Below are 15,696 nucleotides of genomic sequence, written 5' to 3'. Positions count from 1 at the left end.
GCCATTACAGAGCTCCTTGAACGGAGACTTAGCATTGAACGCTAACAGCATGGGGTCAGAACTTTACACTGTGTTTTAAGCGTCTTAACATGCTCCACATCTCACACCAAAAGTTATGCAACATCAGCAGACACCTTAGCACACAGCACTGTAGCGTGTATGACTCAAACTGAATAAAAAAGTAGTTAAAACAGTGTTTTTTGTGCAAGCAGCTACTTACCTGTTTGTTGACATCCGTGTCTTCCAGTAGCTAGACCAAACTAGTCGATCCGTCGAGCGTGCGCTTACTCCCTCACTGGCGGAGGCGGAAACGTAATCCAGCATTTTCGTGTTTATGTTCATAATGTACATGTCCATGTTACAGCCTGTCATGAGCCATGAGCCTTACAATAGCCTGTTAAGCCTGTTAAGTGCACACTCGATGGATATGCTAGTTTGGTCTAGCTACCGGAACACACGGATGTCAACAAACAGGTAAGTAGCTGCTTGCACAAACACACTATTTTAACTACTTTTTTATTCATTTTGAGTCATACACGCTACAGTGCTGTGTTGTAAGGGTCTGCTGATGTTGCATAACTTTTGGTGTGAGATGTGGAGCATGTTAAGACGCTTAAAACACAGTGTAAAGTTCTGATCCCATGCTGTTAGCGTTCAATGCTACATCTCCGTTCACGGAGCTCTGTAATGGCTGGACCAAATTTGTTTGTGTCTTCGGTACTGGCGAGTCAAGGGTAGCTTGAGCAATGAAGCTGCATGTTTAAATCGACCGAAGTTCTCCTTTAATTTCATACCTGTCTTTAACTCCTGTCACTTTAATTTGTTGTGTGAATGTACCGTTAGAGTACTGCTAACTCAATTTCGTTGTACTTGTGCGTTGACAATAAAGGCATTCTGATTCTGATTGTGATCACAGCATCTGGGATGCCTCGTGATGTCTTGACAGAAGTCATGATTCATTTGTTTGGCTTAGTGTGATCATTTGTACAACGTGTTCCATGAGGTTGATCCATGGAACAACTCTTAACATGACAAAAGCAAAACAGGAAACCGTTGATGCCTTTTCTTGGGGACAGTGCAGTCGATCCCTGACATCTTCCACATCGCTTCTGTAAGTAATCGGTAAAAGTCACCAAGCAGTGACTTGTCAGGGGGTTTCACATGTAGTCTGTCAGAAATAGTAAACCTATGATCATCTCATTAAATGCAGTGAACACAAACACCTTCTTTCTTGTTTGATGCTGTTGTCAACATCAGGATACCCTCACCATTTGTCCCAGACACACACGTAAGCAGGTCAAATGGCAAAGAGCCTTGTGAATTAATACAGAACTGTTGTTGTGTTCACTTGTGTTGCTTCAGCTAATAAACTCAATGTACAACTATGGAGGGGTCACCTGAGGACAAGGCCTCACCAAGAGAAAGAAAGGCCCTTTGAAAAGGAGTGGAGGGAGGATAAAGCCTATTTGTTCATTTTACATACAAAGCCGTGCAGTTCCTGGTGTAGTCATCAGTTTCTTTGATAACAAATACTAACTTGCCTTTATTCAAAACAGAAAGTGGGTCATCATTGACACTGAATGCTTTTCTCTTCAGGAATAAGTACACATGTACTTTTATACTTGAGAAAATGCAGAAGAAGGACATGAAAATAACTGAATGTTTACTTTGCTATAATTACCTCCATGTGAATGTTCTTTACCATTATTACAAGAAAACTGAGCAACTGCCATCCATGTCCAGCAAAGGCAAACAGGAGAATAACTTGTTTTGGCCATTTGAAATAGATGAAAGCAGGAACTCAAAATCTCTCCAAGTTATTCAAGATATTTCTCTAGGTAAGTAAAACCTTTTGCATGCTGAAGGACAAAATCACGTCGTGACAGTATCATCAGTCTCTGTTTTGTGTCGGACCCACAGACTGAGCAACTGACTGCCATCCATACAGTTGTACTGCTAGCGGGGCTAGAATTTTACATCTAGCACCAAGTGTTGCTGACTTTGATTAATATTCCAAACCCTGACGCTAACAAATCAGCTTTAGCTTATCAAAGTTTAAGCCTCAAATAAATTACGACTTTATGAAATCTGTTCATAACAACATTCTGTTAGCTCTTTGAAAACTTGTGTCTGTAATCAGCCAGATCATAGTATTGATCCAAAAATGGACCCAGAATCTGAGCGAGAGCTCATTTAAGCTGCAGATTCTCTGATCAGCTGAATCTCTGGCTTTCATTCACTGTTAGTGGCAATACTAAGTGCTGTACTGTAGGCAAGTGGACATGTTTCAGTTTCTTGAAGACATTCCACCACTCATCCAAGAGGCTTCTTCAGTTCTAACTAACTGGAGGGGAGCTGCAGGCTTTTAAACTCTGTGTGGGAGTGTCCTTACAGAGTTGTTAAGGACACGTGTGAGCTCTGGGTTTCAGAGTCGCTAGGGGCCACGACTCTGAAACTCAGAGCTTACACGTGTCCTTAGTTAAAACTGAGGAAGCTTTTTGGATAAGAGATGAAACGTCTTCAAGAAACTAAAACAAGCTCAGTTGCATACGATATAGCACTTGGAATTACCATGACTCAGAACTTTCATCACCAAACCGTTAGTGGTGAATGTGACAAAAATACTGAGCTTTGTTATAAAGGATTCTTCATGAAATTCCACTAGGGAGTCAGAAAAAATGTCTCATATTCTGTTTTTACGTACACAGGCTGACTTTTTTGAACCAGTCAGACAGTTGTTTTTCTTTGATGATTCAACTGCAAGTTTCATGCACGCTTTGGAAGTGATCAAACTGTGAGTCATATGAAAAAAACAAGTCTATTGGGAAAATTAATGACTTTTAAGCAGGATATCAGCCTCTGCAGAGTCGTACGGTTTCACTCGTGTTTTATCTAGCTGATGATGTAATGTCATTGTCACAATGTCTCAGTTAGACTTTCATGGATGTCATATCAATAATTTACAATCGAAACCATCGCAAATAGGGACTTCCAGTGATTTGTAACATAGCACCACCTTATGCTATTCTTCCCATTTTCCCTTTGTTACTTACAAATATTGCAATCTAAACTTACATTGACTCAATAAGAGATTCTAAAGGATTGTACTTTACAAATATACATGTTTGTGCTAGTACGAATACACAGTGCAAACACACGCACAGTTAAATTCCCTCCATCTAAAATGTTAATTGAATTGAAATCCTGAAAGCCATCCACCTTCTCAAATATTTAGAGGCTTCAGACTGCAGTTACAAGCACACCAAAATAGACACACATACATGCACCAAATTCTATTTCAGCATCCCCTACTCCAGGCTATGTGAAGTTTTTCATCAACATCTCTGTGTGCGTATCTGTGTGTGCTTGTGTGTGTGTGTGTGTGTGTGTGTGTATCCAGAATGCTCTGTGACTCAGAAATCACAGGGGGGAGGGGTCAGGGCATGAGGCAGCGCTCGCAACAACACGTGCGTGCTCAATGACACTGAGAAACACACACACACAGACACACGCGCACATGCGCACAAACCTAAAGCGACAATCCCCTGTTGTTGTCACATATTGAGGCGTCCTGAGCTGTCCCCTGCTTTCTCGGTCCATCTGCCCTCACTGCTCCTAATCCTGCTCTCTCCACTCCACTAATCCGCGTACGTACGACACATGCGCACACAACTACACACAGACACACACAAACACACACACACACACACACCTATAGCTACATGCACATGAACACACTATCTCTGCTGCCTGAAAAGGCTTGATACACCTTCATGCACACATACATGTTCAATAATATAAACCCATCTGCTCACATCAGGATGCACACACACACACGCATATGGCACACACTCAAACCGGAGAGACCCTGCCAAAGCCTAATTACCTCCCCAGGTAGGTGCTAGTTTAACAATGCACTGGGCAGCCATGGTGATAGCTTTATTAGAGGTCATAGGGAAAGCCTGTCTTTCTGCTGACAGCAAGAATGTTTTCATATGAATCACCACTAAATTGAAGGGTGGGACTGATTGTAGTGTGAGGTCGAAGGTGACGAAGGTCATCAGCATTGATAGGTTTCTCTCTAATGTGCACAGTGAACTCCATGCTAATGTAACTTTTCACTTTTAAGGTTGTAAATAAAACTCAGTTTGCCAAAATATTAATATTGAAGTTAACAGCTAAACAACAACTGTTGTCAGGAACGGAGGCCAGTTGGATATGATATTCGGAGCAGTAACCTTAAACATCCTCTGACCGACTAATTAAACACATTAAACAAGGACCCCCAAGAATACCTTCCAGCTGTGTTCAAAATCTTCTGGATATATGTATATAAGATTATGATACATACAAGGGCTCTATGTAATAATTTACATGTATTATTCACTTTTTTATTTGTCATATGAAAACTTGAAAAATTGGACCTTTCCTGTCTCCCTCAACTGTCTAGGCCATCCTGTGGAATATTTGTTTAAGTTGTTTAATGCTGCTGGACTGATGATTTCTCACGAAGGACTCGAGTCTGTTTTTCCGTGACGGTCCAAAGGATGTGACTTTATGCATGTTCTCGAGTGCTTCATCTCTGTGCATGTCTGCGGCACTAACAGAGAGCAACAGCTGCTATCATTAGTTCAGAAGTAAGTTCAGGAAAACAGTAATAATACTGTTATTTTGACATGCAGAAAAACTATGCTCCAAGTTGCGCGTCTCTCTCAGATCTTTAGATTCAAAATGTGGCAGAAGTCACTTAGCCAGCTGTTAGCACTGTCTCTCTACTTGGTGCTGACGCGAAAACCGAGCGCCCACCCCCACCTAGCTAGTTAGCCGGCTATGTAGGTAGCATGTGCCGCCGTGTTTTTGTTTCAATCAATCAATCAATCAATCAATCAACTTTATTTATAAAGCACTTTTCATACATGAGTATGTAGCACAAAGTGCTTTACACAGGAAACATAAAACAATAATAAAGAAAGCCCCTCCCTCCCACCCTCCGTACTATATACATGCACACATACGTACACAAACATACACACACACACACACACACACACACACACACACTTACTACAGGAAATAAGGAGACATGGCAAGGCACTGAGGATTGAGGAAACGCCACCTTTGGGGCCGTCCACACTGGGAGGAGTCACAGGCTGTGCCACGGGGGGCACCAGTGCCCAGGCCCCCCCGACCCTGACAGACAAGGACTGGCTGGGCCAAAGGGACCCAGGGACAGCACCCCCAGCAGCATCCCAGACACAGCTCCCAGTGTGGAGGACCCCCCTGAGGAAACTCTGGAGTTAACCCTTAAAAACTAAAAACATAAGATAGGATAAAAACCCTGACAAAAGATAATTTAAAGAAGTGAACAGTTAAAAGGATAAAATGCATAAGATAATGATAAATAAAATAAAATAGTATCGAAGATAAATAATAAAAATTAAAAAAATTAAAAATTAGTTAAGATGAAAATAGTTTAAAAAAAAAAATAAAAAAAAATAAAAATTTGCTCTAGCTAACAGGAGCTAACTGCCTAAAGCTGGTTGCAGCTGCTGAAGCTTGCTAAGCTAAAGCGGCAGAGTGCACGTGATTGGCTGAACGGTGAGAGAGTAGTAATAACCCCGCTGTCATGACAAGTGACATGAAAGTGTGACTGGGAAAAGTGACAGTCTGAAAACAAAAAGTAGACCCTTGAAAAACTCTACTAACATAATTCTGAGTAATAAAAGTGAGTAAGAAGGACTAAAAAGCTGAGTTTGAATTATTTCTTAGCTCAATCGAGTGGCGTGGGATCCCACATGCTCAGTGTTTGTGTTCACTGCTCTGAAGTCAGTGAATTTATTTAATGAAGCGACGAGGGCAGCATGTGTGCGACGTGTGTGTGTGTGTGTGTCTGGGTGTGTGTCTGACTGCACGTGCCGGAGAAATGAAGAGAGCACAGATGGCAGCAGGATGGATTGTTCTGCCTTCCCTTTTTTATTTCCTCTCCCAAAATACACTACAACGCCGTCTCCCCCCTGACCGTCTGTCCTCACATCCAGCCTGACGACATCCTCGTCATTATCTCCTGCACAGCGCTGATCTCTTATTAATCATTTCTTCATGTTCTGTTCAGCCTTTCATTAAAGCAACCTCTGTCTATCCTTATTGATTTCTCCACTCGATACTTTATGAAATGTACAAGTGCTTGTGTACGGACTGTGATGATTCGAGATTGTGTTGATGCAGCTCTGCATCTGTGTATACTTTCATCCATCCATCCATCTTTCCATCCATCCATCCATCCCTCCATGCCCACAGCTATTCTTTCATCCGTCAAATCCACAGTTAATCTCTGCTTCCCTTTCATGTTGACATCAAAGATGGACACACACACACACACACACACATGCAGATGCACAATCCATCACATTTTTGTGCCAAACATACACACACATAACACACACCCTTGCCGTCTCACCCTTTCTCATCTCCCTCTGATGAGTTGCTATCCTGCTTGTTGGACATTGGCTCCATGCAGCCTCAGTCCCATCCAGCAGCCAATCACAGGACAATGAGGCGGACCTCGAGCTCGCCAGCCTGCTCAGCATTCGCCGGCGGCCACTTCAATATACAGCCATCTGAAATTCTGGGCGGCGATTGGCTGGGAGGAGCGAGGTGGGCGAGACATCAGCGGAAGCAAAAGAGAGCTGGGGAAGAAGAGAGAGGAGACACATTAACATCTGTTCTAGCATTTACTATTATATTTTGAATTCACACATAACACACATGCAGTTTCTCTGCTAACCTTGTAAACGTGCCTGTGTGTTTACATGATGAAAGTAGGAACACATTCGTGGTTTTAAAACATTCTGTTCTTCAAGAAATTTTGTTTGCATTCAGTACTAAATGTTCATCAAATTAAGTAATCACAAGATTGAATTTGTTCCTCAAGGAAGGTCTTGTCCTTTAAAGCCTGAAATTATATCAATTGTCAGCTAAAGATATCCATTCAGGCACGCAACTAACTTATTTTCTTAATTAACTGATAAACTGCTCGGTCTGTGGTATGTATGAAAATAGGGAAAAATGCCAGTCACAACTGCCCTGAGCCTAACGTGACTTTTTAAAATGTCATTTTGCCAACCCAAAGTCTTTTTGATTTATGTTTCGTTTGCAATGATGAAAAATAGTGAAAAGCAGCAGTTCATCAAACTGGGAAGACCACAACCATTGAATGCATGGACATTTTGCTGGAATAAAGGACTTAGATCAGTTATGTTCGGTCAACCGACTGCTTCAAACCCTTTATTTTCTCCATGCCTGAGGAGGTGGTGTTTTGCAGGGCATTGAGGGAACGCATAGGCTGACTACAAATAACACGAAAAGTCTTCTAATGTGTTCATGCATCACAGATAAGGCATATCTTTCCGTACTTTTTCCAGAAATCTGTGTGCAGACCTACGTACCTATCCATCTAGCCATCCATCCATCATTCAACCATCTATCTATCCATCTTCTCATTTCTGTTCAGCTACTTACCACTTTTTTAAGAATTTCTGTACTATATATGTACTTTTTTTCATTTATTGACGATTGAGACACTTTTCCATCCTCCATAAATTTGAATCAGAGGCCGAGTAATACAAAGCTGCCAAGATCAGTAGACACACAAACAATGTAACATATCAAGGCTTTTTGAGCTCACTTATTAAAGGAGGAAAATGTCTTGACTGCATTATTCGATTTCCAATAAAAGTGATCTGCATTGGAAGAATTTCTTCCGCTTCGAGTGGCAAATGTCTTTTAATATACCAAGGACAGCTTGGAAAGTACTTAAAATCAAATCATCTTCAACTTAAAAGGTATACTCTGACCCTTTGACCCCATCCATTCTTTAATTTCCTTGTTAGATGTCTGATGCAGGTGGCTGCTTTCACAATACGTCCTCTGTGTTCACCGTGTTCCATTCACCACAACAATCCTGCATCTATTAGAGGAAACAGGCTCCGACCAAATCTAATTTACCATAAGCTACTTACAAATCCTTGAAAGGAATTCAGGGTACATTGCAGTTCACAATTTTCATGGGTGTTTGTTCAGCATTTTATTCCCCCTTTTGCTGCTTAAGTCCACAGCTACAGTTAGACCATGCAGATAAACAGTGAAGGCAATTTAAGCTTCTCTGCCAAACCGTTGTGGTTTTAACAGACAGTAAATTGTTGAGGTGTAACAAAAACACCTTTATGATGGAACTTGGCAGCTTTGCTAAAAATATATATATAAATAGCCTTATATACTGTGTGCCTCAAAGAAAAAGGTATAGGATAAAATGAAGAAAGTAATTTGTAGGTCAGATATAATTACATTAAAAAACACATGTGGGGAATTCATGAAATTAAAAATAGTTTGTATAAAGAGATAACTGTCCACCTAGCACTCTGACACATGCAAAACATTACATATGGTTGCCTCAGGCTTGAGGAGGTTATTACAATTACACTGACCTCAAAAAGTCTGAGTTGAAATAACTGCGACCAAAATTATTTTTAGAGGTACGTTAGAGCACTTTACATTTTAAAGGATTTTTGAAATGTTTTCAGCCAAATGGCTATGCTCTTGGAATGGCAATGTCTGTTGGTGGGTCAGTTGTTCCATCTAACACTTTGGTCTGGACTGAAATGTTTCAGCTACTATTGGATTAGTCTTGCATAGCCTCTCTACAACACTGTGACAGCACTGAATCAAGGTCTGGCTGCACCACTTCTCATTCTGGTATGGGGGGGAAAAAACGCTTTGGCTTGCTTACATGTCTTAAAACCAATCACAACTGTCTTGGGTGGCATTGGTCCGATGCGATGACTGTGCCCCTGCAAAATAGTGTCAGGGGAAACTTGGTTTACATGTGGGGAGTTGAGCTCTGCGAACGGGTTAGTCTTAGAGTAACTTGCCAGTTTCAGCTTCTAGGTTGCCCGCTTGCTGTTGTTTCATGTAGTGATGGGGGAAATTAACAACGTTACACCAACAGACCACATCTGGTAAGTCAGACTACCCCTGTATGGATTGCCATTTAATTCTGCTCAGACATTTAGAGGAAACTGATGACACGTTTTTTTACTCTTGGTCCTACACTTGAATGTTTCACGGTGTAGAATGATGAGGTGATGTCTGAGTTTGACATCAAAGTGCTGTTTTAACACTCATTAGTCGATCTTAAAAAGTCCTATTCTAAAGAACAGGCCTATGATCATGATTTCTGACATCACAAATAGTTTGGAAGTCAATCTTGGTCCACTATTCAGCATACACAAGAGTGATGCGGAAACTTGAAGCCTCCAGTGTGCATACACTGAGAATAGACTTTACAGTGACATAGGAGAAATCTTGTGTACAGAAAGAAAACTCAAACAAATTAACAAAATCAGCGTATTCTGGATTCTGGAAATGTTGAAGTAGAGGGAGCAGATGCCTCTTTAGGGATTTAACAGGAAATCTTTGATTGCATAAAAATGAAAGCAAATGGAAGACAATTTTCTTTTTCAATGAACTGGTCTTGCTACTTGTCTGTAGGAGATCCAAGTAGGATTTAAGCATCAGTATGTTCCCTCACTCAAGCTGAGAATCCTACTTGTGGTGCCACCTGGTGGGTGCAGCACTTCACAATGCACTATAATGTACAGTGGGCCACCTCTTCAAAAACATAAATATAATGACTTAATAAATAGTATCTGTCATTCGTACCATGAAAGCAGAGATTGCTTTATTTTCACCATCTGGAAGGCAGTTACCCACTCAGATGTCTTATCACTCACATTAAATCAAAGGAAACAACAGCCAGAGCTTCTGCTGGTAGGCTCAATGTTTTGGCTCTGACTCTATTCAACAAGGTTCTCCAGTTGTGTTTTCAAAGTTTGACAAAGTTCTCGTCCTTACGAATAATAATTTACTGTGTTATGAATAGAATAGAATAGAATAGCCTTTATTGTCATTGTACTGTGGGGGTACAACAAAATTTGGGGTGCTCTCACAGAGCCACCGTGCATCACAAAAAGAGGAGAAAAAACGTGCAAAACAGCATACCACAAAAAACATAAACAATACAAAAAACATAAAAAATACAAAAAACATAAACAATACAGAAAACATAAACAATACAGAAAACATAAACAATACAGAAAACATAAACAACATGTTTCTATGACTGCAGGATTCAGGCTGGATCATCTTGATAACACCATGGACGTTTGCCGGAGATTGAAACATTACCATCTATTCATAGTTTCAGGCAGCACTCGTGTTCTTCTTGGAGAGCTTCTGTATCAGTGTCAAGTCACTATCACTATCACTTTTAATTCAGCAATACTACTTATAATAATATAACTAACATTAACTACCGATAAAGACCTATCACTCTTAACGTATAAATAAATCCGCAAGCCCATCACGTTTTGCACCACCTCAGCTGTTTGCATATTGCCATGCGAGGAGCAGAGAGTGCCAGGTGAGGGCACCAGAGTCATCACAACATGGGTGATCTGGATGTTAATGTGACCTGAGCTGACCCATTTCCTGTGCAGAGCCCGGCTTTTACAGGCTGATCTCACATCACTGAGCATGAAAACTGTAAACACTGGAATATAGCTACTTATGGAGACTCCCTTAGAATTGATTTGACTGACAAAAATACAAAAAGTGCTATTACTTATTTCATGCACAAGAATTTGGTTGCACATTTGTACGTAGACATCTATGCCTGTGCATTAGTGTCGCTGCTATGTTTCACAGCCAATGCTCAAACTTAAATGTAATGAAGAAAATGCTGTTTTAAACTTCAAGGAGCACCATATGGGAGATTGGCGTCATTCTGTCAAATCACTCTCCTATTATAAAATGTTACACCAAACATTTCCCTAACTTTTAGTATCATGATGTCTTCCCAGTGCTTTAGTGGTCCTTCGTAAGTGTTAACAAAAGCAGTTAATGGAATCATCTTGACATGTTTGAAAATAGTTTTCTCCTTGAACTGAAGACAACACAAGGAAATTGCTGATTAATTGTTTCTGAAATACCTCAAGGTCTTGATTTTTGGCTATTATCATTGACGACCCTGGTGATTACTTTCTCATCTATCTATAATCAATGAAGAAAATGACAAAACAAGGACAGAAAATCTGACAACATTTGCAATTCTTCCACTTGAGAAGTTTTTGTTTTGCTGTAGTTCATGAAAATTAAGCATATATCACTCATGGCTGCAGCTAATTATTTTCACTATCAACCGATCTGTCAATTACCTGACTTATCTTTTAGTCTATAAAACATCAGAAAATAGTAAACATCGAGCTTTCCTAAGCCCAAATTGCATGAAACCAAAGAAATGCAGCTTTAACATAGAGAAAACTGCAAACCTTTAAATTTAAGGTGTCGAACCTGAAAATATTCTGTGTTCTTGCTTAATAAATGACTCTATTATTCACTGAGGGCAACTCTAACGCTCTTCTATGTGTTTTGAATAGTCTTTGGATGGCAGGGAATTCTATCGCCGGGCTTCATTTGGCTTCACAGACGAGACTTGTCTGTACAATAAATGCTTTGCTTCAAGTCTCTGTAAGGGATTTGTTTATGTTAACAATAATAAAGAAAAAATAGTGCCTTAACCTTTGTGGTGAAGTATCTGCCAGTTCCATTTCAGATAAGATTCAATGCTGCCTGCTATGGAACCTAATACAATTAAATTAAAGAAAGCAGAGTAGCTAAGCTCCACTTCTCCACCTGGGACAGTAGATGGCATCAGAGTGTGAGAGATCACATAAAGCTATCTATACACACGTCCAACACCAGCATGAAAAAACATCTGATCTCAAGATTTGATTGCCACTTGTGACAATTATACTAATTTGGGTTTGAATGCTTCCAGAACGTCAAAACCTTATTCTCTCCATGCCGTATTCAGAAAGGGAAAAATAGAAAAGTGGGTGAAATAACCCCAAACAAAACAATAAAAATAAAATTAGCTTAACTGTGAAAAACAATCTGCAGTACACCTACAGTAATGGACGGCATTTGTAGAAAGTACTCAAGAGATTCACTTCCGTAAAAATTGAAAATATTGTGTTAAAATGTAACTTTTGTTTCAGTGAAAGTCACCCAGAGGAATTGTACTTGATGAGGACTCACAAGTATCAGGAAAAGTGAATTGTATAGGTGTTTATATGTATGTATGTACTGTATACTTGGAGTTGAGTTGCTTATTGGATCCATTATTCAGCATTTTTCTAGTCAGTGATTTAAAAACAACTGACTTTAAATTCTGCTGTTTTGGCTCCAGTGACTAAAGTTCTCAAATAAATACAGTGAGTTGAAGGTATGATATTTGCTTACAAAATGCAATGAATAATACAGATGCAGAAAAATTGAATTTCCCACGCAAAGTACAAGCACCTCAAAATCTTATGCAGTAGATACTAGATCAGTTCTGAGTCATTAAAAACTGTTTTGGTGTTCAAATCAACCACATATACAAAGCAGACACTTAACTCTGAAAGTGTCACACACACAAACACACACACACACACACACACACACACACACACACACACACACACACAAGTACGTATGTATGAGGTCATGGGTACATTCAGATCAATGTCCTGTGCATTAACTACAGACAGATCAGCTATGTGCACTCTGCTGTGTACATTCTGTACTAGTCTGTCTGAACTTGGCAATTAAAAGATCTAGCACGGGTATTGCAAAACTCACACATGCACACACACACACACACACACACACACACACGCACACACACACACACATATATGAAAAACACACCCAAGTCTTTGTGAAACCTGTTCTCTCCAACACACACATTCAAAGCCATAGACACAATCTATGTGCACGCACACACACACACACACACACACACACACACACACAAAAGCAAGCACATACGCCTCTAGTCTGTCTCAGGGTAAAGGAAGCCTTGGATGGCGTCCAAGCTGATTAGATGGAGAGAAGCAGCAGCACAGCATGATCTCTTTCTGTCTCTCTCTTTCCTCCAAATCACCTCCCTCTGTCTACTTCTCCCTCTGTCACTCACACTTTCTATGTAATCAGAATCAGGAGAAAAAAATAGTCATCGCATACAAAAACAAAGGAGGTGGAGTGGCCAAAAAGGAAAGCTGAAACATTTTTTCTCTCTCATTACAGACAATCTAAATGCAGCATTCCCTGGGAGGTTGCTGTTGATAAGCCCAAGTGTATACTTTAACTCATAACACAATGTTCTTTCAGTAAACAGTCATGGCAACATTTCTAGTGTTGCCACACAGTACGACCATTTTTCTGAGCTCTTAAAGACTTCTTTAGGTTTAGATGTTCATATTTGATTCATGGGGTGTGATCAAAAGCTTGGAGGTTGTTTCAACTGCTGCTGTTTCCAAGGCCAAGAGTGAACATTGCATTGCCTATCGTCTCGTTCACTGTCTTCTATTGCTTCACCTTTTCAGGATGCCAAACACTCTCTCTGCACTCTTGTCAAATAGTGATAGATGTTTCTTATGTTTTAAAAGGCACAATAACTGAAGAATCATTATCAAAACTGCAAATACTTCCAGCGTTCAAATAAGAACTCACTAAAACAACAACACACAAGTTTGCTCCTGCAGCTCTTGAAAGAAAACACCTGTCACCTGTCCAACACTGGAGTCTACCTGATGGTTAGCATCAGCTGACAACTGGATGCTTTACAGTTCACGAAGAGCACAGTAAGCATTGGTGGCCTTAGATGATCCATGGTAAGACATGATTTATGAGTACTGTATACAGTCCATACTAGCTGATATGTATCTTGGCTGACGGTGCATCAGCTGCTACATGATCCCCGAAGTTTATGTGTGAAGATCAGCAGGCTACAACTGGTTGAAGGTGGGACTAAGTGAGCAAAGCCAGGGTTAGAAAATAAAGTTCTTCTGGGCTAAGATGATATTATCAGTGCAAACATGTTAATGGTTGTTGTGATGACCCATTTTTCCTCTTTACCTGGGACCCACAGGCTACCAACCCACCAACAGGCAGTCAAACATTAGTTGCATTCCATCCACCATTTCTAAAGTGCATTTTTGATTTGCACACAAAAACAGCTGGTTTGTTACGCACACTCAACTTGGAAAGGCACCATTACAAACTGAAGACAATGGAGTAGTGCTTCTGCGTCCTTATGCTGATCAGATACAGGTAGTCTTTGGAAAGTTCGGGAGCAATTGTGTAAAGGGCTCATTGCAGGGGTGAAATCTTGATGAAAAAATATGCAATGGAAGATGTTGATCATTTCACCTCTCATCCAAGAGGCTTCTTCAGTAATAACTCCAAATCAATTACATCTGAAGGTGAAAAATCATTCATTTGAGGATAACAATGTAAACAACTTTGCCAGAGAAGAGAGTTGGTTTGAAAGGGGAGTAAAATAATCCATCTATGTCAAACTGGACAACCAACTTTGAACATTGGGGTGGCCTACAACATTACAGATCACCCACCTACAATGCAGTACTGAGTTCCCTCCACAGTCAGCTGAACAACTATTCATACCTGGGCTCACCTTGCCCTAACAACCCACATGAAGGCCGGTCGGGTCAACAACCCACATGTGGCCTTAAAGACTTTAGTCCTTTTTAGATAGAAAAGACGGCACATTTGCTCCAAGGTAAGGGCGGCAATGTGCCGGCCTGTCTTTCTAAAACGGAGGCGTAATATTCCTCCTTTTCCAAAAGCCGCCTCTGAGGTAGGCGTAAACGTGTGACGTGACGTGAAGCTCGAAGTTGGGCTGTGAACAGTGACATAGAATTTGTCTTCAAAATAAGAGCTTTACATTGCACCCCATTGGAGTTTAGAACTGGGTTCTTAGCGGGGGGCTTTCAATTTGAAAGTAGCGACCGGCCTTAGCTTGCCGACAAAACAACGTTTTTAGATAGCAGGCGAGGCGGAAATAAGTGTACCCTCCGAGGCAGAAAATCGGCGGACCAAAACAGACCCCCAATTTGCCGGCCTCTGTCTAAAACCGCGGACCGAGCCGCCAAAAGGATGGGCAAATTGGCGGCTTGGTGCCCTGTCTAAAAACGGCTTCTGAAACTCAGAGCTCATACGTGTCCCTAACAACTCTGTAAGGACACTCTCACACAGAGTTTAAAAGCCTGCAAATCCCCTCCAGTTAGTTAGAACTGAAGAAGCCTCTTGGAAGAGAGACAGGAAACTGAAACACATCCAGTTGCCTGTGATATAGCACTTAGAAATAAATGCAAGTCTTCTTCAAAAACAATCCAACACATTTGTATGTCAGTTGACCTGCAGATACGCTAAGACTAAAGTATATTTACATCCAGTAAGTAGGATACTTATTTAGCTGTTTCTGAATGACAGCTTGGATGATGCTTTCACAATTTCAGAACAGAATTCATGAAGGCATAGCTAAACATTCAGCTGACTAATAGTCATGGTTATTTGTGAATTGCTGTAGACAGTAATGTGCAACCAGTAAGACATCTTAAACATTTATTGTAATTAAGAGTTGTAGTTCCGTTAAAATCTTAATGATACCGGACCCTCGTCTTGCCTTTGTACCCACCATCATGTGATGTCTGTGCATTTCTTAGCAGCAATAGAAAAGAACATTGCGTCCCACTCTCCCTTAACCTGATGGAGTTACCACAGTCCCTTTGACAT

At 40.6% G+C, this 15,696-nt stretch overlaps 1 protein-coding gene across 4 annotated transcripts in view; it reads right to left on the bottom strand.

Moving 5' to 3' along the window:
- LOC115574780 (thyroid hormone receptor alpha) overlaps positions 1-15,696 on the bottom strand; it is a 107,585-nt gene that overhangs the window by 31,958 nt on the left and 59,931 nt on the right. For all 4 annotated transcript variants that reach the window (XM_030406384.1, XM_030406382.1, XM_030406386.1 and 1 more), the window contains one exon: positions 6,458-6,686. In XM_030406384.1, coding sequence (XP_030262244.1) covers positions 6,458-6,513 — 56 coding nt within the window. In that variant the 5' untranslated portion in view covers positions 6,514-6,686. The remainder of the gene's footprint in view (positions 1-6,457; positions 6,687-15,696) is intronic.

The sequence above is a fragment of the Sparus aurata genome, chromosome 23 (genome assembly GCF_900880675.1).
Source record: "Sparus aurata chromosome 23, fSpaAur1.1, whole genome shotgun sequence".
Lineage (NCBI taxonomy): Eukaryota > Metazoa > Chordata > Actinopteri > Spariformes > Sparidae > Sparus > Sparus aurata.
The sequence above is the reverse complement of the archived record's forward strand: the minus strand, read 5'-3'. Positions and strand labels throughout refer to the sequence as shown.